We start from the raw sequence: 24,703 nt of genomic DNA, 5'->3' as shown, positions 1-24,703 counted from the left end.
TGTTATGCATATACATAAATTCATTCTTTTATTTCATTCTGTTGTTTTACAAATTTGTATATATTTATACTGTATATATATTTATAAAATTCGTATTTAAGATATTTTTTTTAAATATCTTGTATACCAAGTCTGCTGCAGTATATTAAATATTTGGCTTAATTTTAGTAGTTTCCCCATTCTTTTTAAATATATTATTTCCATACATTGTATATGATTTCGTTAATAAGACATTTTTATACTTTAAAATATTCGGAATTAAGAGCTTCAGTCTGTTAGAAAGATTATAAAGCATACATTTACTAAATAAATATAATGTATCACATAAATATGACCAGGCACAGTATTAGTATAATTCTTCTGAAATAGAAACATACAAAGTTACATTATTGCATTTCGAGGTTCATATAGTCTGTAAGCATATTATGTTCGATAATCACGTTTTAACAGCATAAAGATAAGTAATATACAATATATACAATAAGTTGTATGTTCATGAATGTATAATATATTTATAAAGATTAAAACATTTTAAATTTATTTCAAATAAATATTTTATTAATGATCAAGAAAATAATAAAATATATATTGGTTAAATAAAACTTGATAATATAGTAAAATAATATAATGCTGAACCTGATAAAATTTCAACTATTTTGTTTATATAGTTCCATTTAAACATTAATTAAAATAAAATTATTGAATATAAATAATTTTTTGTTAGTAGTTATTCAGAGTTATAATGTGGATGCCGTCTAGCAGACGGTTGTCTTTGCCTTGCTAAAAAAGGTTGTCCCTGACTTGCTGTACTTAAGGCTGCAAGCCATTGATCAACTGCTAGTGTCATTTAAACATTAATTAAAATAAAATCAGCGAATATAAATAATTTTTTGTTAGTTGTTATTTAGAGTTATACGGCGGATGCCGTCTAGCAGACGGTTGTCTTTGCCTTGCTAAGAAAGATTGACCCTGACTTGTTGAACTTAAGGCTGCAAGCCGATGATCAATTGCTTCTCTATGACAAGTTAAACCTAAGCGATAAAATGCAGATATCATTAACTTTTCTTCCATTTCTTTAATTAATTTAGATTCTTTCAAAGAACGTTCCATATCCTCCATAATTTTACGTTGCTCTAAAATTTGATTCCTCAAAACAGCTACCTCATTAGGAGACGAATTGTTTTGTTTAGGATCTAAACTTTTTATTACACTTTTTGCTTTTTCGACATATTTTTTGTAACGCTCCTCTAGTGCAGCATTTTCATACTCTCTGCGTGTTAACTTTTCCTGTAGTGCAAAAGCTTTCTGCTTTTGAGCTTGTAATGCATTTTCCCGTTCTTCGACTTGTAAAATTAAACGTTCCTTTTCTGCTTGTATTTTTCCTAGTTCGTCTTGTAGCTGTGTTATCTTTTGTCCCAAATTGATATCAGTTTTATTGTCTCCGCTTGATTGACTGCCTAATGCTTCTTCCAATCTATTTTCTAATTCAATTATTCTTTGATTAGCTTTGCGATTTTTACCTCTAAGTATATTCAATCTTTCCTCTGAATCTTCTAATAGTGCTTGAACTGTTGGTAATTTATCCTCATTTCCTTTCTGTTTAAGTTTCAACATTTTATTTTCAAGTTGTAAACAAACTAGTTTTTCTTTAATTTCAAGAGGAATCATTTCCGTATTTGCAACAGTACTGTCAGTAGTAGGTTTTGCTATATTTTCTGCTGCTTGCAATTGTGTGCATTTCAATTCCTCATTTGTTTCTTTTAAAGCATCTCTTTCTACAATTAATCTATCTCTTTCTCTTTGTAAAGTGCTTAATTTTGCTTCCATTTTTTTCCCTTCAAACTCAAGTTTATCACATTTATTTGTTTGTTCATCCAATTTATGATGTGCTTCAGCAAGTTGTTGTTTACAAAGTTCTAAATGATTACGGAGCATTGTAGTCCGTTTTGATTCTTCTTTGTAATCTATTTTGGATTGTAGATACTCCAAATTCTTATCTTCTAACATTTTAACTTGTCTTTTTAAATCACTCAAATCTTCCATTTTCTTTTTGTATGATTCTATTGTCTGTTCATACTTTGCTACTTTGTCTGCAGTTTCTCTTAATGCATCTATCTCATCTTTCAGGTGATTAGCCTCATCAGCTGCTTTTTGTAAATCTTCTTGCCTAGATTGTAATTCTAATACTTCCTTTTCTAATAGCTCTACCTTTAGTCTATAATCATCTCTAGATGTTTCTACTTTAAATAATTCATCTTTCAATGCTTCTACTTGTTTTCTAAGACCAGAATATCTCAAGATAGAACCAGACTCCTCTGGATTTTCAAATTCATCCAATCTTTCTTGAAGCTTTTTATTTTCTGTCACTAATGCTGCTTTTTCTTCTTGTAAAAGCGAAAGTTGTTGATCAAGTTCATGACATTTTTGTGCTAATTGTTCTTTCATATCAACAGTTACTTGAAGTTCTGCTAATAATCTTTGCTGAGTACCATCAGCTACATCCAAAGATTCAAAATTAAGGCTAGTACCTAAACTTAATCTTGGTCCATGCATATTACTTTCTAATTCTTGAATGCTCTGCATAATTGCTTGTTGAACAGTCTCTTCCATTCCCATAATTCTTGTTATATATTGTTGTTTCTGATCGCAGTTAACTGCACAACCAAGAATTAACTGTAATAAACGGTGCAGTTCATAGTTATCACAGTGTTCTCCAATTTTAGTTGCATCGGGTTTAATGTAACCTGATAACTGTTGATTTAAACATTCTATATAATATTCCATTATAGCCTCAACAATTTTTTTAAGATTACTAACTTTTAATCGCCAGTTAGAACTAACATCTGTTTTAATTTTCGCTCTCCAAGCAGCAGTAAACCACTCGGGAGCAATTTGAGCTAAGACATCTGCTAAAGCAACACCATCACTTATATCTTCTGCTGTGGAATGAGGAGCTTGAAGATCAAATGTATCTAACCATTTAATTAAATTATTTAATTGCTGATCATCCATTGTTGTATCTACTTACGAACGTATCGATTAAATCGTAAAAATACCTATACAAGCTCTGTCATATATGACAGTTTTATGACAGACGTCAATCCTTGTAAGTTCTCAGCTTAAAAACTTATTATTTACCTCTTGAGTAATTAATGTAGAGGCTAAGAGTACTTTGACCATTTCTGCATCATTTATTGGTATCGTGTATTAATTTATTTTCAACAAAAAAGTTTTATAAATTGTACCAAAACGTTATTTTGACGTTATTTTGACATTCCTTTACGAAAAAGAAGTAGAAGTACTAGGCTATCTTGAAATATTTTTGTTTTTAGTTAGTTTTGTTGTAAACTTAAGGAAACCACATTTTATTTTTGAGAAAATGTTGGTAACAGTTGTACTACCAATCATATAACACAGAAGAATCTATTCATTGAATATTTCATGATACATTAATAAAAGATTGAAACCTTGAAACATACATCAAGAAAATTAACATCTATTGATATAATAGTGAATGAAAGTTATTTGAGTGCTTAAAAATGCATTATATATTAGTATATATACATGTATTTTTGTAAAAAACAAGATGTATAAGATCAATTTTTATTAAATTATTTGAATCTGTTATAGAAATATTGTGTAAAGGTTTGTGGAAATTTTATATTAAACAAAATTTCTTAATAATAATTATGTATAACATCTTATTTTCTTGGACAATTTAGTTTCATATTGTAATTATTAATACAATTATGGCAACTGAGATGAAAGATAAGTTAACAAATATGCACGAAAAAGAAAATGAAAATATACGTGCTGTATTTTATAAAAAGCCTGTTAAAAAAGATAATTACAATTTGGATGTGGATAACATTGATACTTTTCAAGAAATAAGACGTCGACGGCTACTACAATTTCAAAAAAAGTATGTTTTTTATATGTGGCTATTATTTTTATAAAAGAGTCCTATGAACATATAAGTAATAATGTGCATTATTAGATGTAGAGACACTGCATTTAATATTGGAAGAGGAATACTAGAAGAAGCATTTAATTCTGAAGATGAACATGAGGAAGAAATGGAAATTCAAAAAATTGATAAAAAGGGATATTACTACTCGAAACGAAATAAAAATTATGCAAATCAATTAATGATGTCTGAATGGATGTTGGAAGTACCTCAAGATCTTGTAGGAAAGTGGATTTTAGTACCATGTCCTCAAGGAAAACGAACTTTATTAGTTGCACGTAAAGTATGTTAGAAAGAAAGAAGTGAGAACATTTTTTATAGTTTATTATATATCTTATATTTTGTAGGGTATAACTAAAGTATATAACAGACACGGTTATAACCTTGGTAAATTCCATTCAGCACTTCCTGGTGGTAATCCATCTGAATATAGAGGTAGCTGTACCATTCTTGATTGTTTATGGATAAAACAACAAAAAGTATATTATACCTTAGATGTACTTGCATGGTCCAATCAGTCTTTAATAAATTGTGATGTAAGAATTTTTACTTCCAAATGCAATAATACTAGTTACATTTTATATACATTATAATAATTTTTAATTTTTGTTTCAGACTGAATTTAGGTTCTTTTGGTTGAGATCAAAGTTACAAGAAACCGAAGAATTATACAAAAGAGATACATATAGAAATAGTTTTCCTATATTACCTTTACCAAATATCAGTTGTGATACTGATATAAGTTTAGCATTAGCAAATCTTTCGAATTTATATCCTTTAGATGGTTTATTATTTTACCATAAAGATGGACAATATACTAAAGGTCGTACCCCACTTGTAACATGGTCAAAAACTTTCATGTTACCTGAAATACTTGGTATTTCAGTACCACCACCACTTGATGAACAACCTGATGGATATATAGATTTTGTACATTATATTCTTAATAATAGAGCTAAAAAAAAGAAGGTAGAATCAGAAAGCCAAGTAAGTTCATCTACTTTTAAAGTGAATATTAATTAAAGAACTAAATTATTTATTCATTTTTGTTTGTAGATGGATATTGTAGATGAGAATTCCTAGAACTTTATTTTATCTTTTTTATATGAACGAACTCAAAAAATGAAGTGACATATAATCGACTTATTGAAAATGTTAATAGTACTATATTTTACACATATAATTTACGTGCTATACAAATTAATTGATAATAGTATTCGAAATCAAACAATAATGTTTTATACAATCTGTGATATTTGAAAAAATTATACCAAATACGAAATAAATATATACAATATATAAAGACTGCTTATTGTTACAAATATTGTTAAACTATGTTACTCAAGATTTAATGTGTGAAATGTATCAAGGGCTTTTTCATTTAAATATAACAAAACGCGATTCATGGTATCTGCGTTCATTACTTTCATCTGAAAATAAACGAAAGGGGTATCTTATAAATAAGAAAATATGAATACAAATATATATTTATAAAAATTACACAATATAGATAATAACTATTTATTTACCCTGTTTTCCATTATCGTAACTGTAGGAAGAATAATTTTATGTAATGTACACAATCCTAATTGTAAACCAGCAAGTTCTAACATTTGAGAGTATAAGACCTCACGAAATTTTTCTATATGTTCTAAATTAAAGGCAATTTCAACATTTGCTTCATCATTTTGATCCTTTACAATTCTAAAACAAAATTAATATAGATATAAAAAGCATACTTTTTTATTTTTATACATATTGTATAATAGTGTTTTGGATAATCATAAATTATAATATACAAATACAGAAATACAGTGGTAAATATTTACTATTTTTTAGGTGTTACAAACACATACACTGTTAATATTTTTATTAAATCCAAAACTAGAAACTTTATTGTAATTGTATCTGTATTTTCTAGTTCTGGTATTTTATATTCCATACAAATTTCATCTGTGTGTTTTGTTTGTTCCTCTTTATCTGCTGGAGTAATTATAATTGGAATAAGCCATATTAAATCATCCTCATGTGCAGGTAATGCAATAATCATGCAATCAAACATACGACTTAACACATTATGAACAGTTCTTATAGCACTTGGTGTACCACGACATAATAAAAGAGGTAATCTCAAAGAATTAAAAGCGTTTAATTTATTTTTAGTAGTTCTCCATGATAAAAATACTCCTTTATAAATACATTTCTTTGAATTTGGTTGATTATTACTATTTTCAGAATAAACTTCAATCTGTAATTATCATTTTTATTACATTTATAATCATGAAGGATGTGATCACTTTTTATATCTATTTTGAATAAAAAATGAGAAATTTTAAAAACTATCAATAATTCTTAATATGGAAGTTTTGTAAATAAATGATATACTTCTCATTTTTTAAACATATTTTATTTGTTGATACTACCTTTATTGGTGGTGGATCCAATGGACTAGGTCTTTGTGTTATGTCTTTCATAACACAAAATTCTGCATCATATGTAACATCTTCTTGTGATAAATTATTTGCAACTTCTTCTCTTAATCGTTTTGCATATTGTTTCAAATGTACTTCATCTTGATGAAAATTAAATAAAGTTGAAACTCCAAAAATAGTCCACGTTTTATATAATAATTCTATAAAATATGAAGTATAAACATGAGTTTTAGATATTATTACAATTTAAACAGTTTCAAAACACTTATATGTAAAAATTATTCACATACATATTATTATTAAATACTAGATTAAATAAAAATTATAACTAATACACCTTCTAAGTTAAAAGCTTCAATTTCTTCTACTGGAGCAGAACTAGCACACAAACTAAATTGTTGTCTTCCTCTCGTTCGAAGGGAACATATTGTGTGAATAGTATTACTAGTACTTGGCAATATGTTTTCTATGTTATCTTCCATTTTACAAGGACTGAACAATAGAGTATTAAATTAAATTTTGATTAAAAGTTCTATACTGTTTATAAGTTGACAATTGTTTGAAAGTTTCAATTGTGGATCAAAATCGTATAGAAAACATTATAACATGAATATAGTAATATTTATATGTACTAGGGGAATTTTACATTAATCATTACAGTTAAAATAACTAAGTACACATTTAATTATTTTTATGGTATGATAATGCTATATAATATTACAAGTGTTTAAATGTGTGTCGAATCTTTTTTAATATGGTAAATTGTTTATCTAATGTTATGTAATATAACGTTCATGTGATTCATTACTGTATACGCATTATTTGTTTTCTCATACTGAAATCCATTAATTATTAATAATAATTATAAAACTATTAGAAGAGTAAGTGACTTTTATCTATATAAATTACAAAATATGCTAACGAATAATAAAGATGAAGTATCTTTGATCTTCCTGTGCGTGTAACAAAATACATGTATATGTGGATTTTTATTAGTGTTGGAAAATTGAATATCAGTGTGTGTTTATATCATCTCCCGCGCAAAAACATTAAGAGTTTAACGATATTTACTACTTAATTTCTTTCAATTGAAGATAACATTTTAACATCTGAATGTTAGTTATTTAAAAGTTATGGGGACAATAGAGATAACGTTTCCGTTTGGTGGACAATCAGGAAAATTATTAAAATGGAGAGTTCGGATGGATACTATGGTTTCAGCGGGTAGAGTGCTGTTTTTGTATCAGAATGTTATTCCAGGAACAGAAGATAGTAAAGGTCCTGAGAAGAAATTTCGGGCCACGCGACTCGGTCGTGTTACAAAAATTTTAGCGAAAGAAGGGGATGTTGTTCAACCTGGGTAAATAATATCCTTAACCTTATAAGATTTCTTAGTGCTTAATGTATTGCAAAAATAAAATTTATTATATATAACTTTTTATTATGTAAAATGATGTTAATTAAGAAAATAACTTCTTTCTAAGATTATTTCTATACGTTTTTATCTTCAAATTTACATAAATGACTAATATTATAGGCAAGTAGTAATGACATTAGAAGGATGTAGACATCCCACCGTAATGAAAGACTTGTGTGCAGAATGTGGCGTGGATTTAAGAGTTGAAAGGATTGGTAAAGAAAATGAAAGTACAAAAATATCACAAGCTAGTGTACCAATGGTACATAGTGTGCCAGAACTGAAAGTATGTCCAGAATTGGCTAAAAAAATTGGAAAGGAAGATGAGCAACGTCTTTTGAATGATCGCAAGTTAGCATTACTTGTGGATCTTGATCAAACAATTGTTCATACAACAAATGATAATATTCCCTCTAATATAAAGGTACAGATATTATATACATAGGTGCATATATTATATATGTAGAGAGAAAAGAGAGAGAGAGAGAGAGAGAGAGAGAGAGAGAGAGAGAGATTATTATACATGTAATAATAATAATAATAATAATAAGAGTAAGATTAACATCATTAACATACCTTTCTCAGGATGTTTATCATTATCAACTTTACGGGCCAAATTCCCCATGGTATCACACTCGCTTACGACCTAATACCAAACACTTTCTTTCTGAAATGAGTCGTTTATATGAATTACATATATGTACATTTGGAGCAAGAAACTATGCACATACTGTAGCAGCGCTATTGGATAAAGATGGAACTTTATTTTCTCATAGAATACTTTCAAGGGATGAATGTTTTGACCCTGCATCAAAAACAGCTAATCTTAAGTATGGTCATAAAATTTGTAATTTAGACATCTTATCAAAATAAATAGATACCTTATTAACTATCTTGCTACAGGGCTTTATTTCCTTGTGGAGATGATCTGGTATGCATTATAGATGATAGAGAAGACGTATGGCAAGGATGTGGGAATTTAGTTCAAGTTAAGCCTTATCACTTCTTTCGTCATACTGGTGACATACATGCACCACCAGGACTAGAAAAAAGTGATGTATCTGTTTTACCTGAATTGCAAAATACAAATGAGCTTTGTATTGATGACAATCTAAGTGTATCAGATAAAAATGGTGCATCTGTATTGTCGGATGAAGGGAATGTGATTGATAATAATCAAAGAAAGGAAATTGAGGAAACAATCGAAGATAAAGAAAATGAACACGAATTTATAGAAAAGAATGATAAAAGTGCCAAAGATAATACCAAGAGCGACACTGATTTAAATCTTGATTCCAATAATGAAAATAAAGATGAGAATAAAGCATCAGAGGAGTCGAAAGAAAATTTAACACTATCTGAATCAGTACAAGATATAAAAACTGTAAATAAGAATCCTGATGAAAATAATATTATAGATGAAGATGACGATGATTATTTATTATATCTTGAAGATATTCTTCGTAGGATTCATACTGAATTTTATGCTACTATAGAAAAAGAAGGTGGACGGAAGTCATTAAGGGACATTATTCCACGAGTGCGGGCTCAAGTATTAAAAGGAGTATACTTAACTTTTAGTGGATTAATACCTACTCATCAAAAACTTCATCAAAGTCGAGCTTATAAAGTCGCCAGAGCATTTGGAGCAGAAGTGGCACAGGTAATACGTTAATTTTTTCTCATGCTATTATCTTTATTTTAATAATTCGTTATATTGTAGGATCTGTCAGACAAAACCACTCACTTGGTAGCTATTAGACCTGGAACTGCAAAGGCTAATGCAGCAAAAAAGAATCGAAATATAAAAATTGTAAACCCAGATTGGCTTTGGACTTGTGCAGAACGCTGGGAACATGTTGATGAGCGTTTATTTCCACTTACTACAAAGGTATAGGTACTATAAAAATGATGAGTTTGAAGCGAGAGCTTTGATAGAAACAGAAAAAATAATAAATAATAAAATTATTTCCAATTATTCTACATATAATAGTGATATACATGTGATGATCAATTATGTATTTTCAGGCACGTGCTTCTAGAATACCGCCTCCACATTGCAGTAGTCCTGAACGTATAGAAGAACCAGAAAAAAATATAGAAAACAGTTTTGCTGATAGTATTAATCCATTAATGTCATTCACACCAGAGGAAATAGAAATTATGGATAAAGAAGTTGAAGAAGATATGGATGATCAAGAATTAGATGCACCTGTCTTTGATACAGAGAATGTAGATGATGAAGAAGAATGTGATAAAAAATTTTGTTATAAGGATTCAGATTCTGATGACTCTATAAATCACGATCGTATGTGTAATATGTATAGTTTATTTTACTATTAGATAATATTTTTACTAATGTCTAGTAACTAATATCAAGTTTTACTAATAGGAAGTAATACAAATGAACCAATAAGAAAGAAAAAGAAGCTTTGTAATGAAAGTTCAGATGATAATAGTTTAAGTGACAAAGATGATACTTTGAACAATGACGATGATGACCCTGTAACGCGTTTTAGAAGAGGAGAATGTTTACCTGATGACTTAGATTTAGGTGATAATTCTCAAGATTCAATCGATGATCTGGAAATAATGGATAATGAAGATGAACGAGAATGGAATGAAATGGGAGCTGCACTTGAAAGGGAATTTCTTTCTGAATGATTCATTATAAAAATTGCTTGTTTTACTTTTATGAATCAGCTATGATTATTATTTTTCAATTTTTAATTGGAGAATTTTAATAATCATTGATAATATTTAAATTGACATGTTTGCAGAATTTTGATTCAAGTAGTTTGAGGCAATGTTATAACAAATTTAAAATGATGTATAAATTTAGCAAGGAGAAATACAAAAAAATCATACTGTATTTAATAATTGAATCTAAAATTAAAATTACGTTTTTAATAAATTGTAATTTTAATAATTATTTTCTAATTTTTAAAGGAAACTGTAACTAATATATGTAAATAGCGGATATATAAAATGATTCGTTTATATTAAAAAAATGTCAAAAGATAAGTATCAAACGAATCGAATATATTTTGTTTACTTTTTTTGAAAGTTATAACTTAATTTGAGATACACTGTTAATTTTTTTTCAAAATAATTATTTATTAATTTCTGTCTACAATATGTTTGTATGTTGTATGTACGAGTTATTATGGATTCACTGCATATGGGTCATAATCTTTTGGATCATCGCTATATTTCATATAAGTTTCCTTGTCTGTAAAATCTCGTTTGCCTTCTGTGACTCCTCTCTTTGGTGCTTTTTCATATTTATACATAGATTCTAAATTTCCATAAAGTTTAGCATCCTTTTCAATATTTTCCCTAATTTAAAATAAATATAAAGTTTTAATTTCGAATGAATGGTAAATATTTTCAAAAGAAGAATAATATACCTATATTTTCCTGCAACGATCTTTTTACCAGTAATAGGATCTGTAATATCACCTAGTGGATAAATGATATCAACAACCTATAATCATCAAATGTAAATTAGAAGCATGAAAGTTATATTAAGAAGTTGTAATAAAATATAAATAAAATATAGAGACTCCACTTTTTATGATATACATACTTTATGAGTGATAAGGCGAGTTAATTTTTTTGGTAAATTTTGTATTAAAACTGTATCACCTGTCTTACAGCGCTTTTCGGGATCATCGGCATAAACAAATTCATATTTGTTAAAATACTGAAATGCGATAATTGAAAACATAACCTCAATTAAACACTTACGAGAATACGTTGAATTTACGTACCATTAACAGATGTGCATCGAAGTCTGCTTGTTTTATTCGTATTTTAGCAGCATTTTGTTTAGCACAAGGTACACATACACCCAATAAATAAGTTAATCCTTGCTTTTTTACGATATTCCCTGCCATGACTATGTTAGTTACTACTAAGATATTTATATCTAAACACACATATGTATATACACTTGATATACTATATTGTATATGTAGTAGGTATGATACCGGAAGAATAATTTGTAGCATAATTTATTTTATGACATTTACTGTAATAGCACTCTAGATTAATTACTTTATTAATCACTATATGTATCCTAATAAATAAGTTTAGATTTATATATATATACCTTTTCCATTTGTCATTTTTGAAAAGTATTATGTATAGCTGCATTTTTTCAACCTTATAATTTGGATAAGAATATACTCTAGCAATATCTAATAGAATAGTTTTTATTTCATTAATGATTTTTTAAATTGTCATAAATTTGTAGAATTATGCAAATTACGCATATGTATATTTTGAAGAATAATAGTCAGTGATATTACATTATTTATATAATTTTTCATAGAGAGAAAAGTGTACATATAGTATTTATACGTACATCTTGAGTACCAGACAGATTCACTATCATCAACGTTCGCATCCAAGAATACTCCAGGGATCCATGGGCTTTAATAATAATTAATTTCCAACTACTAACAGCGCAACTCTAGTTTTCGATAATGGGGCACTCAATTACGTGCTTCCTTAATTAATAACATCGCAGATACTGAATATACATAGTTCGAACGAGGGAAGAGTTAGTAAGAAAGTAAACGTGTTGCATTTCATTTCATCGCATTATTTATTCGTTCGCTTCTTTATATTCTTGTCTTACGAAATTTAACGATTGCACTCGTAGAACGTATAACTTTTACTGTTGTAATCACGATCTATATAATTTTAGTCTCGATCTCATGTTACTTTTTGTCCTATTGTGGCTGAGAGATGAAGGATCTATTTGTCAAGATCGTGGCAAGGAAAATCACACGAAGAACGAACAAAACCTGGCGAGACAGAAAAAGAGGCTGACTCGAAAGGAGACATCGTCCTTTGTACAAGCATTTGCAATCAGATCGTTGCTACAGGCTATGGACAATTGGTTAGAAGAAACATCAGTAGATATCACTGAGGGATTCGTGGGAGATGAATGAACGAAAGACAAGTGCTACAGAGAGAGATCGTAGGAGAAACGGCCTTGAATCGAAGATATTTCGAAATGTATTACTTTTATTCTTTATTCGTTCCTTCTGTTTTACGCGTTTTGTGTATATGTATATGTAATGTGCCTCTGGCATCTGCGAGTCGCGTTGTTATTGCGGGATATAAAGGAGCAAGGGAATTCACGGGTGATCGCTCTGTGAATCGACGGCGACCGAGCCGTCAGTCAGCCAGGAAATTCCATTGTCGGTGAAAAAATCGGGACAACTATGGGTCGGTTGTAGTTGCTGCTTCTGTTACGGTATATGTATTTTTCTCCTGTAAGTTCGCTTTATTCCGAATCAACAATTTGTGATGAAAAATAACTTTGACGTATTGAAAGAAAATAAAAGTGTTAGACGAAATTAGTTAGAAATATAACGCGATTATCACAGAAGTAGACATTCGCGGTCTGCAATTCAAAAATGGGCACTCGATTTATCGATGGTGAATATTTATAATGAAATTAACAATGTCATCGGTTCGCGTTTACGCTTAGCGGCACCGTGTATAATCACGTTGCAAATTTTGATTCAAACCCCTGCTTCCATCAATTCCCGTTTTTCCAATGTGTACGTATCTGCATTTACATATAAATATGATCGCATACCTCTTGCGACGATTCCATCAGTCCCAACATTGCGCGCTACATATACGAACAAAATGCATAAATTAAACTGGTTTCGTTATGTACCACTATTTGTATACACAGTTCACATTAAGAGCGCGTAAGAGAGAATTCAAATGGACTTTTTTTATGATTTTCAATAAAAATACGATAACAAAGGTGTTCGTTATAAGAGAAAGTGTTCATTCTGGATGTAAGATATTCGAAGCGATATCGATATCCAAATCTAACATTTTCTCAAGCGATACCCTCCCTAAATGTTTATTCAATGATTTTTCACGCGAACAGATTCACGCATAAACATGCCGCAAGGGTGAATTTTCCGGAAAGCGCAGCTGCGATGAAGGGTGAGGAACGGTATATTTACACATGTAATCGTTCCCTGATTTATGGGCGCTGAGAAGGGAAGCAGGGGTTTTTAACGCCCCACTTTCAAACTTGTTCATCTATATAGTACTGCAGATTAATCATCGGAAACTATGGTGACACCTTTATTTTTACCTTATTTTAACACCCTTCCATCTTACGATCATCGCATCTACCAACCTATTTATGCCATATATAAACAGAAATTGTATTTAGAATTTAAATCTTTTTTGCATTAGACGATCTTCGTGTTAGTCAAAAGTTAAGAAAATTCATCGAGTACTTTTACTTTCAACGTAACCGTCGTGGCTCTTGTTCCGCGTGCGATGACTCTGAACGGTTCCCTTCCGGGAAGAGCGTCAGTAGAACATAAAGAGATTTTATAGAATGTACACGATCTCCATAGGATTTAATGGTGTTGATGCACGTGAAACAAAATGTCACGGGACATTACACTCTCTTCCGGTTCATCTGGCCGATAGCTTTGTCCATGCATAAACCGTTGTCTCTTTCCACCTCCTGTCCCGCCTTTCCTCTTCCCCTTCTGCCTGTCTTCTGAACATGGTTGCTGGCCTTTGAAATCTATTTTCATTGTATGTAATAGCTTTTTGATGCCGGAGCTCAATGCGACGAAGCACGCCGAGTGCATCGTTCGGTTATTGCGGTGCATTGATTTCTGAAAGGCTGACTACGTTAGCCTGATGCACAGCTCGTACAGTACAGACCGGAAACTCGTCTTCGATGTTATCCATTTCGCAGATTGCGAGACAAAATAAAGCGAACGCGTTCCGGGCGAAATACTCGGTTTCTCTCTGCTTCTTTAACCGATAATGCCCGCCAAGCGTTTACCGTGGAAAACTTCGCGCGACCTTCGACCTTCTTGAACCGTACGCTCGTGAGATACCGAAGAAGCTCCTGAAATGTTTTTCCTATTTTATCGTTTTTTATGGAATCGTGTACGACTCGTGGAAGTGAAATCGGACAAACCGTTTCTTTCTCGACCGATATGACCTCCGCAACGCGTAAAAGTTTTTTTTTTTTTTATTTTGGTTATTTTACAATTTGTCCTTATGGACATTTGGTAAAGTGTTATATCTTGTTGGTGAAGAAAAAAAAATAAATATAGCATGTGGGCGGCTACCCCCAGTGGGGTGCCAGCTTCGTTTTTTCTAAGTTATATCTTTTATGACGCGTAAAAGTAAATTAGTATTTCATAAGAAACGTTTAAATAAAGTAGATTTTACGTATGTTTCAAATGTCAAGGCCAAGTATCTTGTTCAGGTATTTTTAAGTAACGTATGACACGCATCTTTTAATCGCTTCCAAACGATGTTGCGCATTGCTTGAACGATTTTTAAAAGACGAACAGAAATTTTGCGAGGTAAGATAGGAAAGGGCAAGACAGAGATATAGCTGGACGGAAAAGGAGTCGTAAACCGGCCCCGTTTCGGTCGAACGAAATTATCGTTGTAAAGTTACTATCTAACGAATTTATGAAACGCTACACCGTCGAGTCCCGATTTAATAACCGCACACTCCTCTGTTCCTCTCTGCTTCTCCATAGTAAATTTTCGCTCGCGTGTAGCTCGCGACCTGTGGCAGGAGGAAGGAAGGGCGGGAGAGATGGTGCAGGTACGAGGGAAAGACAGCGAGTTCGAAAGATGGTAAAAGGTGGAAAATGTTGGTAGAAGGAAAGAAGAGCCATTCGACAAAACCGAAGGAATTCGTTTCCTCCACTTTTTCTCGTTGACTCTCTTTCAGATCTTACTCCTGATCCTTGAAAGGAGATATCGTCGCTTAGCCTTTTCCTGTCGGTGTCCTCTCGTAGACCCTCCCGGGGTTATTTCCGACCTACAAAGGTTTGTCTATGCCGCGTGGAGTAAGGTCGAAGTATCGTCGAAGGATACAAATGCCGGCAGATGTTACTTGGTGAAAAATTCCTAGCTCAACCGAGTCGGGCGAGCGCAATTTATTCTTATAGGTGACTCGTCGAACTCGCGGTGGTCGAGTATTTCAAACGTCCGCTTTTCATTTTGCCAGCTACTAGATGGATGCATTTTAACGACGTGATCATTTTACGAAAATACGTTAGATCTCCATCCTCTTGCCTTTTTCTTGCCTCGCTCCCCATCTCTGTCTGTTCGCCTCATTTTTCCTTGCCGGGAAAAATCATTCCCATTCGGGGAATATTCGCGCGAAGATGTAACGAATATTTCAGCGAAAACGCGGTTGCGAACAGGGAGGATCAACTCGTGGAGGATTTTTATTCGTGTGTTCGTGAAACGGGAAGTCGAGCTGGGAACGGCATGAAAATCTTGACGTTAATCGCGTCGGGTATGTGTACGCACTCCAGGTGATATTCTCTCAGTGGCGGACATTTATTGCTCTCTAGGTAATGCTTTTCCCTAGGCCGTAAACAGGTCATAATTTACGGATCCGCTTCGACTCTAGATTCTGCAAGAATAATTGCTGGAACATGATATTATTACAGCGCGCGGCTTCGTTCGTCTCTCGTGCAATTTCCCGTGAACTTTGACGCATAACGTAATTCACGACGCGCCGTACTTCGTCACTGTTTGAGGTTTTCATTAGACGTTTCAGACTTTTAAGGTTCGGCTTATACGCTTCCTCTATTTCCAATATACACGTTTTAATGATATTTAATTGCTTTGCATAAATTTGTACATAATACGCGCATTTTGTCGACGATCTTCTTCGCTCGTCTTTTTGCAGATGGCTTTTACATTTGCGTTAGATTTTCACGCAGATGGAATTCATTTTTACATTTTTCATTTTTACAAATACGAAGGTGTCGAAAGGCGGGTTTGCTCTACCAACAACTATCTCTTGAGCGAGTACCTGCCACGAGTGGCATCCAACCTGTGGTCAGTTAATGGTTACTAGCGGTCACTTTCTCCAAAATCGTTCCTGCTGAACTACCTGACTATCGTGGACGGTTCTGTGGAATTTTCTCTTCCAGTTCCAACTACTTTCATGGCTAGTGTCTATCCCAGATCAGTGATCGGAAATAATCTCTCATCCCACGAAGGTTTTCTCTATCGGCAATGCCTCATTGACATCGCTATTTTTCTCGCGATGAAATTGCCACCCAGACAAATTTCAACGTTTAAAGAAGCAGTCTGAATTACATAGAAAATCTAATAATTCGTAACAGCTGACACAGCGGAAATTGTTGGTTGTTCGAGGATCGGTGTAACAGCCTGATCTTGAAATGCTTTGAAATGCACGCTAATACGAAAGATTGGCAATTCTTCTGAAACATCCTCTTATAAAACGAGGTACGGTTAACGTTCAGAGATACGTTTCGTTATGTACCAGCTACTTATAATTCCGAGACAGATCTGTATATGTGTACATTATACACGCGATACGAGTAACGAGCATACAAAGTGCTTAACACGTTTTACCGGCGCACAAAGGTTGTCCGCATCCGACAACTTAAGATGTACTCGTATCTCGAAGACGTGCCTTCGTTGATTCCACTTTTCGTTTCTTTCCGTGTTTTGTTTCACCGTCGTCTACCGTAACTCGTGTTCTCAACCACGCGCAAACGTCATTTGCGGACGTGCTTTTGCACGGCCGCGAGTACGACACATCCGTACACTCTTCCTCTACACGGTTTCGAAAAACGCGTGTCCGTGCACGGTGTGCACACACGTATTCGAATGTGTATGGTCGCGCGTGTGCGTGCGTGTACGAAGCGATGCGCGCGTGTTCGTTACGTACGCGAGGACGACGACCACACGACGACGTCGACGTCGACGTCGACGTCGACTACGCGTCTGTTTCCATGGTTACCGTAGACGTGGGACCAGGGCCGTACGCCTTCAACCCCACTTCGATGATGATGTGCGGTACTGAGGATCGAGAGGGGTTGCCGAGGAAGGGGCTGGCCGCAGGCGAATTAAGAGTTCGAAAAGCTTCCATCTCTCCACCCTGCCCACCCTTCCGATCTCTTCTTCCCTCGCTTTCACTGCTTTTCTCCTTTATTTATTCTGCCCTAATCACGAGCCTCCGAGTAGCTTTCTCGCGTAGCTTGTCGTCTCTTGACAAAAAATCCTGATTACATAATTCCCCCGACATCAATTTCATTCTAGTCAACGGAATTCCCGGGAGAATCGCATTCGACCGATGGGGTTGTGGCCAGGGGTTTACTTTCTTAATGATCGGTCGATACGTTATTTATTCGACGCTTTAATTTACCGATTTATCCGCGCAACGCGTGGGATGCTCGCGTATGCGAATCGTTCTGTTTTTCAGTTTTTCCTCGTCGCGTCGTAAATACAGCAGGTAGCCGTGCCTTTGGCGCTGCGAACATTGAATAATTCTTGCCATATTTTTTGGATTCATCTCTCTTGTCGTTTTTTGCCGTTTGAACAATTCTTTAGAGCACAGTAGGAATAAAGTATTCCTTTATGGATGAAATTCTGCGGAAACAGGATTTTAAAGTCTCGTAATTAAACTTTAAGCAACAAATCTCGAAATGAAGAGTAAACAAGCCAAGCGAAACGTGCGTTTCTTTTCAGTAGCGAGAACAACGAGCGTTTCGTACGTTATAATTCGACAAATTATCGCGCAATACGAATTCCATCGTCACGTTCTAATTACTAATTACATTTTCACAACCGAGAGGCAACTTTCGCAGAATACGTGTAATCAAACGAAAATTACGATTAATGCGACCGGGACTGATTGTTCTCAGAAGTCGCGATGATGGCTTTTGGGAATCGAATCGTGGTGGGATGCCGCAACTTGGAACAGGATTGCAAACACGCGAGATTGGATATTAGACGGTAAGCGTGTTGATTAGTACGCGAAACGTTCTTATTTAGCGTCGGTCGATGAAAGTGTTTGATAAAGTAGCAATTTAGATAGCTCGATGACTCTTAAATCACTTATGTGCTCGCCAATCTGTCAGGAACGCGCTGCGATAATGAATCGTCATTACATCGCTTTTTACGCCCCTTGTCTATTCGTCGTCGTTTTTGCAATCATCGTCTATTGTTCTGCGAACACGCAGACAGTATCGCGTACAGTTCGCGTCGTCACGAATCGCGTCGCGATTCATCGAATTTATCGAGCCAGAATCTATCGTGTGTATTCTTCCTCTCTTGCATTTCGAGCGAGCGACGGATTTACATCGGGAAATGGTTTTTCTTTCTTTCTTTTTTTTCTTCTTTTTTTTTTTTAAATTATATCCGGGAACAAATGTTTAGCAGTGATTTAAGGGTGGTTCGTGCGACACCAGAGACAACAGGACTTTAGGGTGAGGAGGGATGAAAGAGGGTGAACGAAGCGCGAGAGAGGTACAGACTGGTAGGGTGGAAAGAGAAAGCACGTGGCGGTAAGTGTCAGTTCTTTTGTGAGCATATAATACATCATCGATGCGGCGAGGGCTTTTAAGCTGTCCTGAAAATACCAGCCGGCTGTACGAGTTATTAATGTCCCAGCTCCTTATAAAGTACTCAATTTTCGTTCTGTACGGAAGAGAAATATTAGTCGTAATACGGGTACCGCCGCAACGAAACGCTGCAGTATATCAGACCCGGGGTGAAAATTACAGCACCGACGAAGATGTTAATATCGGTGAACTTTATCGTCCACACGCCGGAAGTAGGAACACGAGACACGGGGGCACACAGTGTTTTGACAAAAGGCTAGACCATCGAAGTTTATCGCGAGCTTTGCAAAACGGCTCGACGTATATGGTGGATTCGCGTGTTTCGTCCTTCATCGAATATATCGAGTAAATCACCGACTCCGAACCTACGTAAAGGGCTAACTTAATCGATTACCGACGTATCTTGTTCGATCATCGGCCGATTATTGAATCCAAGACAGATCGAACATCGTCTGCTTGTATCGGGTCGTGGCGAAAGTTTCGTCCTTCGCTGTACGTACAACTGGAAATTCATTTTTACTAAAAGTTCGTTTATTTATGATATTTCGTACCATGCGGCTCGTTGGATCAAAGTCAAGCCGAATGATCAAATTAAATTAGAATAAGACCGAGGAAAGATTACGTCGCTTGCCAAGTTATCCTCCAACTTTCTCAATGTAATTCTGATCGCCGCTGTAAAGCACGGTATCGCGCAAAATTTTTCGATTATCCATGCTTCTCGTCTTCTAACAGCGATCGAATATACATATCTCTAAGGAAGGTTCTATTAACATTTTTTTTTTTTTCAACTGCAATGAAAATAATAGCAAGCATCCTACCATTCGTTCGTGAAACGTCTTTTTATGACTCTTTTACGGTAGCATAGCTCTACTCGATTATGTTCATCGATTGGAAGAATTCGAATTCTCTGTAGTATTATATCGTTCTATGCAGCGTACGCGGTATTTCGGTCAAATATATTTCATCGTCTCTATTGTCTCGAATCGTGGTTTCCTAATTTTGTTTTCAGTAGCGTACTGTCTTGCCAACTGGTCTTTTTAATACTCGGTAGACGATAATTCCAGCTCGCTAGAACAACGAGACGACAGTCGAAGGAATTTATGCAGCGGCCAACGATTTATCCAATATCGTAGAATACGATTATGAGAACGGTAAGGAGGCAGTTTCATTTTCTACAACGAGCCGCGCGTATCAATGGTGACGCGATTTCTATGAATCATTCATAAAGAGACCACGATCTTCGCAAGTTTATGCGAATGTATCTTTAAAGCTTCGTCTGCGGTTTTGTATCCTCGCGTATCGCCCTTTCACTACGATCGTGAATATTGAAATCACCGAACAATGAGCGAGACATACACTTTAAGCAAACTTTTTATCGCCAGGACTTTTTTCGGCTTCGTATTCCATTCCCTTTCATACCTTTGGTTCTTCGGAACGGCTTGTTTATAGGAACCTGTGGATACTGTAAAATAGAAAATAGTTCCCTAGAGGCAACGGCATACTTTTTTTCCACAGACGTGATTGGAGTCGAGTTCTCCGGTTTGTTTCCATCGTCCCTCGATCGCGTAAAAAAATGTCTTCTACCTGGAAACTTATTTCGAGGAAAGAAATCTCCCGTAATTTTTTAACGGCGCGTTCGTCTCTGTCCTTTGTTCGAATTTGAATGGCCCCCGAGCTTAATTTCGAACGATCCTCCTCGTTTCATCCTCTGCCTCGAACAGCTAATTAAGAAGTTTACGAAGATTTAATTATCTTCAGTTATATACAATGCATTCAGCGCGCGCGCTTTTGTTTTTTTGAAATAATTGCGGATACATTTACCCTTATACGTTGGTCGTTTCTTGTCTCCCTGTTCGCATTCTCTCCGGGTACTAAACAACACGCATTAGACTACATAAAGTACGATATACGGTAAGTGGTATACCATAGCTCGTCATAAACCAAACAATTATCTTCTACGTAGTTGGATGTTATTCAAAATAAACGGTTGAGTGTATGTAGGTATAACAGGATAACTGCAGGATAGAGATATCGTCGTTGAAATTTATTTCTCCGCGGGTCTAATCCTACTAACGAGTATCGATTTTTAAATTGAGCAGTATTTCTAAAGGAAGAAAAAAAAAAAAAGGCGTCAGCTTCTTCGGAATAGTACGCGGCCACGAGTTACGACGAACCACGTTGCAACAAACGCTTTCAAGCCCATCCCTCTGGCGCCACTCGAACATCCCCCTGTTATTTCCACGACGATGTTAGGTCACGATATCGCTAATATAATTACACATTCGTGCTATTGCCAGTGACAACGCACGGCTAACTGAAACGCAATTGCGACGATGCTTTCACGATTGATACGAAAGATGCTGCGCGAGAAAAGAAAAAAAAGACGACGCGTTGGCGTAACGTCGCGCAACGTATCTCGAGCGGATCTGACGTTTTCCCTTCGAAGGGTTTTCTCGACGCGTAAGGAACGGTAATGGTTGTCGTTGGTGGGAAAGAAGGAAAGAAACTGGACGGACGCGTGAAACAGCATCGTCGTCCGTAACGAGGTGTATTTTCTTGGCCGCATGTGCTTCTGTGTAGATGCGGAGTTGGTGGTGACGCGCGTGCCTGAATTCGACTGGATTCGACTGCGCGCGTAAAGGCGCGAGCGCGCAGCCGACCAGCGGCTGGGGTGGCGATGCTTTCGATAGTGGGGGACATCCTTGCGGCTTGGGTGGGGACGGCGGCTCAGGGGAAAACTGCGAGTGCTGGAGCACGCGGGTTGCCGAGAGACAGGGGTCGGCTCGATGGGTAGGGGGTAGGGGTAGCTCTGAATCCCTCGAAACTCCAACGATGCTCTCTCTCTCGACGACTCAGTTCCGAAAGCAGAGTCAGAGCCGAGAGTACACTCGAGGCGTGTTCGTATCGCGTACCGCGTCGAGCTTTTCCATCTGCTCCAGTCGTCGTCGTCGTCGTCGTTTCGTTTCGTTTCCTCTCGTGTACACGCGAACTCCATATATCTGATTTAATTGTCGATCGCGCGGCGGTCCGAGGATCGAGGAAACGTCGCGCGAACGACGGTGTTCCTCTACTTTCTAATTTCGCGAGTCGCTGTCCTCGAGGGGTGCTCGCACAAGGGATTTGAAAACGAAGTTTCGTCCCGGTACGTCACGACGCTTGGAACGTTCGACTTTGTTTAAATTTTTTTAGCATTCAGGAGGGAAGCGTTTAGAGACGCTCGGTTTGAGTAGCAGCCTCGCGAACAGCGAAAAAGGATCGAGTGCAGCGATGTTTCTGAAAGGATTTAGAAGGGCGAAAAGGGTCACGAATGTGTCTGGAAAGCGGATGGCTGTAAAAGAGTGAACGTGCAGCTGAAACCGCTGGCTTGGTGGTCTTTTTCGAGCAACAAAGCACTGGCCCTCTTTCTATCTCTCTTTCTCTGTTCCCTTTCCGTCTCGCTCTGCCTCTCGCTGTCTCTTTCTCTTTTTTTCTCTCCATCGTTTTCAGGAATTCCGCTCTTGCCGGTGACAACGAAAGAGCTCGTCGATCGACTTTGCCGGGCACGTGTGTGCGTGGGCGTGATGATATTTGAACTCTCGAAGCCGTCAAAAGCCGGGCCCTTTAGCGGCCTGCGCTTTTGTTCCGAGTACACGTACTCGCGACAGGCATCTGGCATTTAATGGAGATGATCGTCGTTTTCCTTTGTCACCGAGTGCACGCGTTTATTTAATATCTAACACCGTCGAAAGGCCACGTGTCTTCACTACCTTGCTCCATTTTATATTTATCACGTTCTCGTCGTCCACTCCGTTTGCTTTCTCACCTCGAAACGCTCCGCGCGAGACATCATTTTTCGAAAGGCCGATATCACGACACGTGCTTCCGATTCACCTATACGCTCCTCTATACCGTTTCCTTTGTTCCTCGATCGACGTTGATGGCCCACGAGGAATAATCGGAAGAAAAGTTCTTAGCGCGATGCAAACGCGTTAACGACTTGTGGCTATCGACGAACGACTATCTTTACGAGTGAGTTTCCTTTTTCTCTCGTCTTTTTCTCTAAGCGAAAGTCAATGGACTGTTTCTTCGACGGAAATCGAACAATTCGAGTGGTAGAAACGGTACACGAGGGTGTAAACCATCGGTACAAAGCGAATGCACGATGCATATGCACAAGGGATTTTGTGTTGCCAGCTTGCGGACCGATGATTAGAGCTGGGAATAAACCGATAGCAAGATATATGGCTTCCGCAAATGTGTTTCGCGAACTACTTTCCTTAGTTCGTTCTGTGTACATTGTTCCCATTCGACGACACAAATCTTGTAACATTCCGCGCCAATGTCTTTTATTCGTTCCTCTTTTCCTTTCTCGTTTTTCATCTCGGTCTTTGAATCAACGCGGCCACGATAAATTAAACCACGTCGATTTATTAATTCGAGAACGCACAACATGTTGAATAATTGGCGTATAAATAGACAGGTAACGCGGTGACAGTTCGTATTTCACCACTGTCAGCTGGCTCTTTAATTTCGTCGAGCTGAATCGACGCGTTCGAGAATACGCGTTACCGGGAAATTTTTAATTAACAACCGATCCTTCGAATTTGCGCGACATATGCTCCAACATCGAATCAGCTAAAATACGAACGATTCACGGTTACGATCAATTTTAAAAGGTCATACGTTTTACACGAAGCACGCGGCTGATTTATGCCGCGTCCTAAATACGTGATTCGTTTGAATCGTTCGCGACGAACCGGTTGACTTCGTTTCACCAAGGCGACGATATCGTTTCTCTTCTTCGATCGCGCGTAAATCATCGTTCTCGAGAGTAAACGTTAAGTGACTCGCACGGCCCATTAAGTTCCTCCGTGGTTCGATATTATTTTCTGCTACGTACGTCGACAACATTGTCGTCGATCTATTTCCGCGGGTAAAAAGTAGCTGAAATCGTGTTCGATATTCGACTATTAACGACCAACGATAAGTTTAAAATTCACGCGTTCGTTCGATGTAACTCTATCTCCGCAGAGACGTTTGGCGCTTTCGAAAAGTTCGTTCCAACGACAGGATCGAATCGCCAGACAAATCGCGTTAGCTGTCACGAATAAATTCGGCATCGGATGATCGAGTCGCTCTATCGTATCCAGAATCGTGCACCGGTTCTTCGATTTAAGTTACATCACCTACAACGGCGCTTTAGTGCCAAAGTTTAACAAGTCCGTTCCGTCGACGTTCCGCCTGAGGAGATTCAACCCGGGCCCCTAAACTCCGATAATTGGCTGGGCACTATGCATTCAGTGAAATTGCATCGGCTGCTTTGATGGTCGTAAAGAATTCTCGTACAAAGAAACCCGAGCGATTCTTTTTATCCGTTCGAATTGAATCCATACTCGGTACTTAATTGCAAACAGACGACGAGGAAGTACAGAGATAGGGGCTGGCTCTTTGGAGTTCGGGCAGGAATTCTTCGGGGAATTCTTCG

At 36.1% G+C, this 24,703-nt stretch overlaps 7 protein-coding genes across 7 annotated transcripts in view; 4 read left to right on the top strand and 3 right to left on the bottom strand.

Moving 5' to 3' along the window:
* The window catches only part of LOC132910293 (H/ACA ribonucleoprotein complex subunit 3), a 155,104-nt gene that overhangs the window by 25,444 nt on the left and 104,957 nt on the right, over positions 1 to 24,703 (top strand). The gene's annotated exons all lie outside the window — the stretch shown is intronic.
* On the bottom strand, positions 3 to 3,304 carry LOC132910542 (protein Hook homolog 3). Its single transcript, XM_060966315.1, has one exon. The coding sequence runs from the start codon at positions 3,010 to 3,012 to the stop codon at positions 901 to 903; it is 2,112 nt and encodes a 703-aa protein (XP_060822298.1). The 5' UTR covers positions 3,013 to 3,304; the 3' UTR covers positions 3 to 900.
* On the top strand, positions 3,329 to 5,270 carry LOC132910543 (snurportin-1). Its single transcript, XM_060966316.1, has 6 exons — positions 3,329 to 3,645; positions 3,723 to 3,922; positions 3,998 to 4,250; positions 4,315 to 4,503; positions 4,583 to 4,954; positions 5,024 to 5,270. Exons 2-6 carry the CDS (start codon positions 3,750 to 3,752, stop codon positions 5,048 to 5,050), a joined length of 1,014 nt encoding a protein of 337 aa, XP_060822299.1. The 5' UTR covers positions 3,329 to 3,645; positions 3,723 to 3,749; the 3' UTR covers positions 5,051 to 5,270.
* On the bottom strand, positions 5,111 to 7,017 carry LOC132910544 (centromere protein L-like). Its single transcript, XM_060966317.1, has 5 exons — positions 6,737 to 7,017; positions 6,391 to 6,599; positions 5,824 to 6,215; positions 5,497 to 5,671; positions 5,111 to 5,397 (listed from the first exon to the last, which is right to left on the bottom strand). Exons 1-5 carry the CDS (start codon positions 6,879 to 6,881, stop codon positions 5,305 to 5,307), a joined length of 1,014 nt encoding a protein of 337 aa, XP_060822300.1. The 5' UTR covers positions 6,882 to 7,017; the 3' UTR covers positions 5,111 to 5,304.
* On the top strand, positions 7,165 to 11,396 carry LOC132910540 (RNA polymerase II subunit A C-terminal domain phosphatase). Its single transcript, XM_060966314.1, has 7 exons — positions 7,165 to 7,759; positions 7,937 to 8,240; positions 8,402 to 8,646; positions 8,720 to 9,479; positions 9,540 to 9,707; positions 9,845 to 10,124; positions 10,209 to 11,396. The coding sequence occupies exons 1-7, from the start codon at positions 7,533 to 7,535 to the stop codon at positions 10,478 to 10,480; spliced, it is 2,256 nt and encodes a 751-aa protein (XP_060822297.1). The 5' UTR covers positions 7,165 to 7,532; the 3' UTR covers positions 10,481 to 11,396.
* Positions 10,838 to 11,759, bottom strand: LOC132910546 (small ribosomal subunit protein uS17m). Its single transcript, XM_060966320.1, has 4 exons — positions 11,590 to 11,759; positions 11,406 to 11,522; positions 11,227 to 11,303; positions 10,838 to 11,155 (listed from the first exon to the last, which is right to left on the bottom strand). Exons 1-4 carry the CDS (start codon positions 11,713 to 11,715, stop codon positions 10,981 to 10,983), a joined length of 495 nt encoding a protein of 164 aa, XP_060822303.1. The 5' UTR covers positions 11,716 to 11,759; the 3' UTR covers positions 10,838 to 10,980.
* Positions 22,086 to 24,703, top strand: part of LOC132910274 (B-cell receptor CD22) — a 342,114-nt gene continuing 339,496 nt past the window's right edge. The window contains exon 1 of the mRNA XM_060965833.1: positions 22,086 to 22,381. The gene's annotated coding sequence lies outside the window, so the exon portion shown is untranslated. The remainder of the gene's footprint in view (positions 22,382 to 24,703) is intronic.

Source organism: Bombus pascuorum, chromosome 9 (genome assembly GCF_905332965.1).
Source record: "Bombus pascuorum chromosome 9, iyBomPasc1.1, whole genome shotgun sequence".
NCBI lineage: Eukaryota > Metazoa > Arthropoda > Insecta > Hymenoptera > Apidae > Bombus > Bombus pascuorum.
Note: the sequence above shows the minus strand (reverse complement) of the source record. Positions and strands in the feature narration are given on the sequence as shown.

Bases quoted from the DNA above. Each gene is read 5' to 3' on its own strand.
- LOC132910542 (XM_060966315.1), bottom strand. From the start codon at position 3,012: ATGGATGATCAGCAATTAAATAATTTAATTAAATGGTTAGATACATTT.
- LOC132910543 (XM_060966316.1), top strand. From the start codon at position 3,750: ATGGCAACTGAGATGAAAGATAAGTTAACAAATATGCACGAAAAAGAA. The intron at 3,923-3,997 runs GTATGTTTTTTA...GTGCATTATTAG, and splicing joins CTACTACAATTTCAAAAAAA to ATGTAGAGACACTGCATTTA. The intron at 4,955-5,023 runs GTAAGTTCATCT...TTTTGTTTGTAG, and splicing joins AGGTAGAATCAGAAAGCCAA to ATGGATATTGTAGATGAGAA.
- LOC132910544 (XM_060966317.1), bottom strand. From the start codon at position 6,881: ATGGAAGATAACATAGAAAACATATTGCCAAGTACTAGTAATACTATT. The intron at 6,216-6,390 runs GTAGTATCAACA...TGATAATTACAG, and splicing joins TGGATCCACCACCAATAAAG to ATTGAAGTTTATTCTGAAAA. The intron at 5,398-5,496 runs GTAAATAAATAG...GTTTATTTTCAG, and splicing joins TTACGATAATGGAAAACAGG to ATGAAAGTAATGAACGCAGA.
- LOC132910540 (XM_060966314.1), top strand. From the start codon at position 7,533: ATGGGGACAATAGAGATAACGTTTCCGTTTGGTGGACAATCAGGAAAA. The intron at 7,760-7,936 runs GTAAATAATATC...CTAATATTATAG, and splicing joins GGGGATGTTGTTCAACCTGG to GCAAGTAGTAATGACATTAG. The intron at 9,480-9,539 runs GTAATACGTTAA...GTTATATTGTAG, and splicing joins TTGGAGCAGAAGTGGCACAG to GATCTGTCAGACAAAACCAC.
- LOC132910546 (XM_060966320.1), bottom strand. From the start codon at position 11,715: ATGGCAGGGAATATCGTAAAAAAGCAAGGATTAACTTATTTATTGGGT. The intron at 11,523-11,589 runs GTACGTAAATTC...ATCGCATTTCAG, and splicing joins TCGATGCACATCTGTTAATG to TATTTTAACAAATATGAATT. The intron at 11,304-11,405 runs GTATGTATATCA...TGATGATTATAG, and splicing joins CTCGCCTTATCACTCATAAA to GTTGTTGATATCATTTATCC.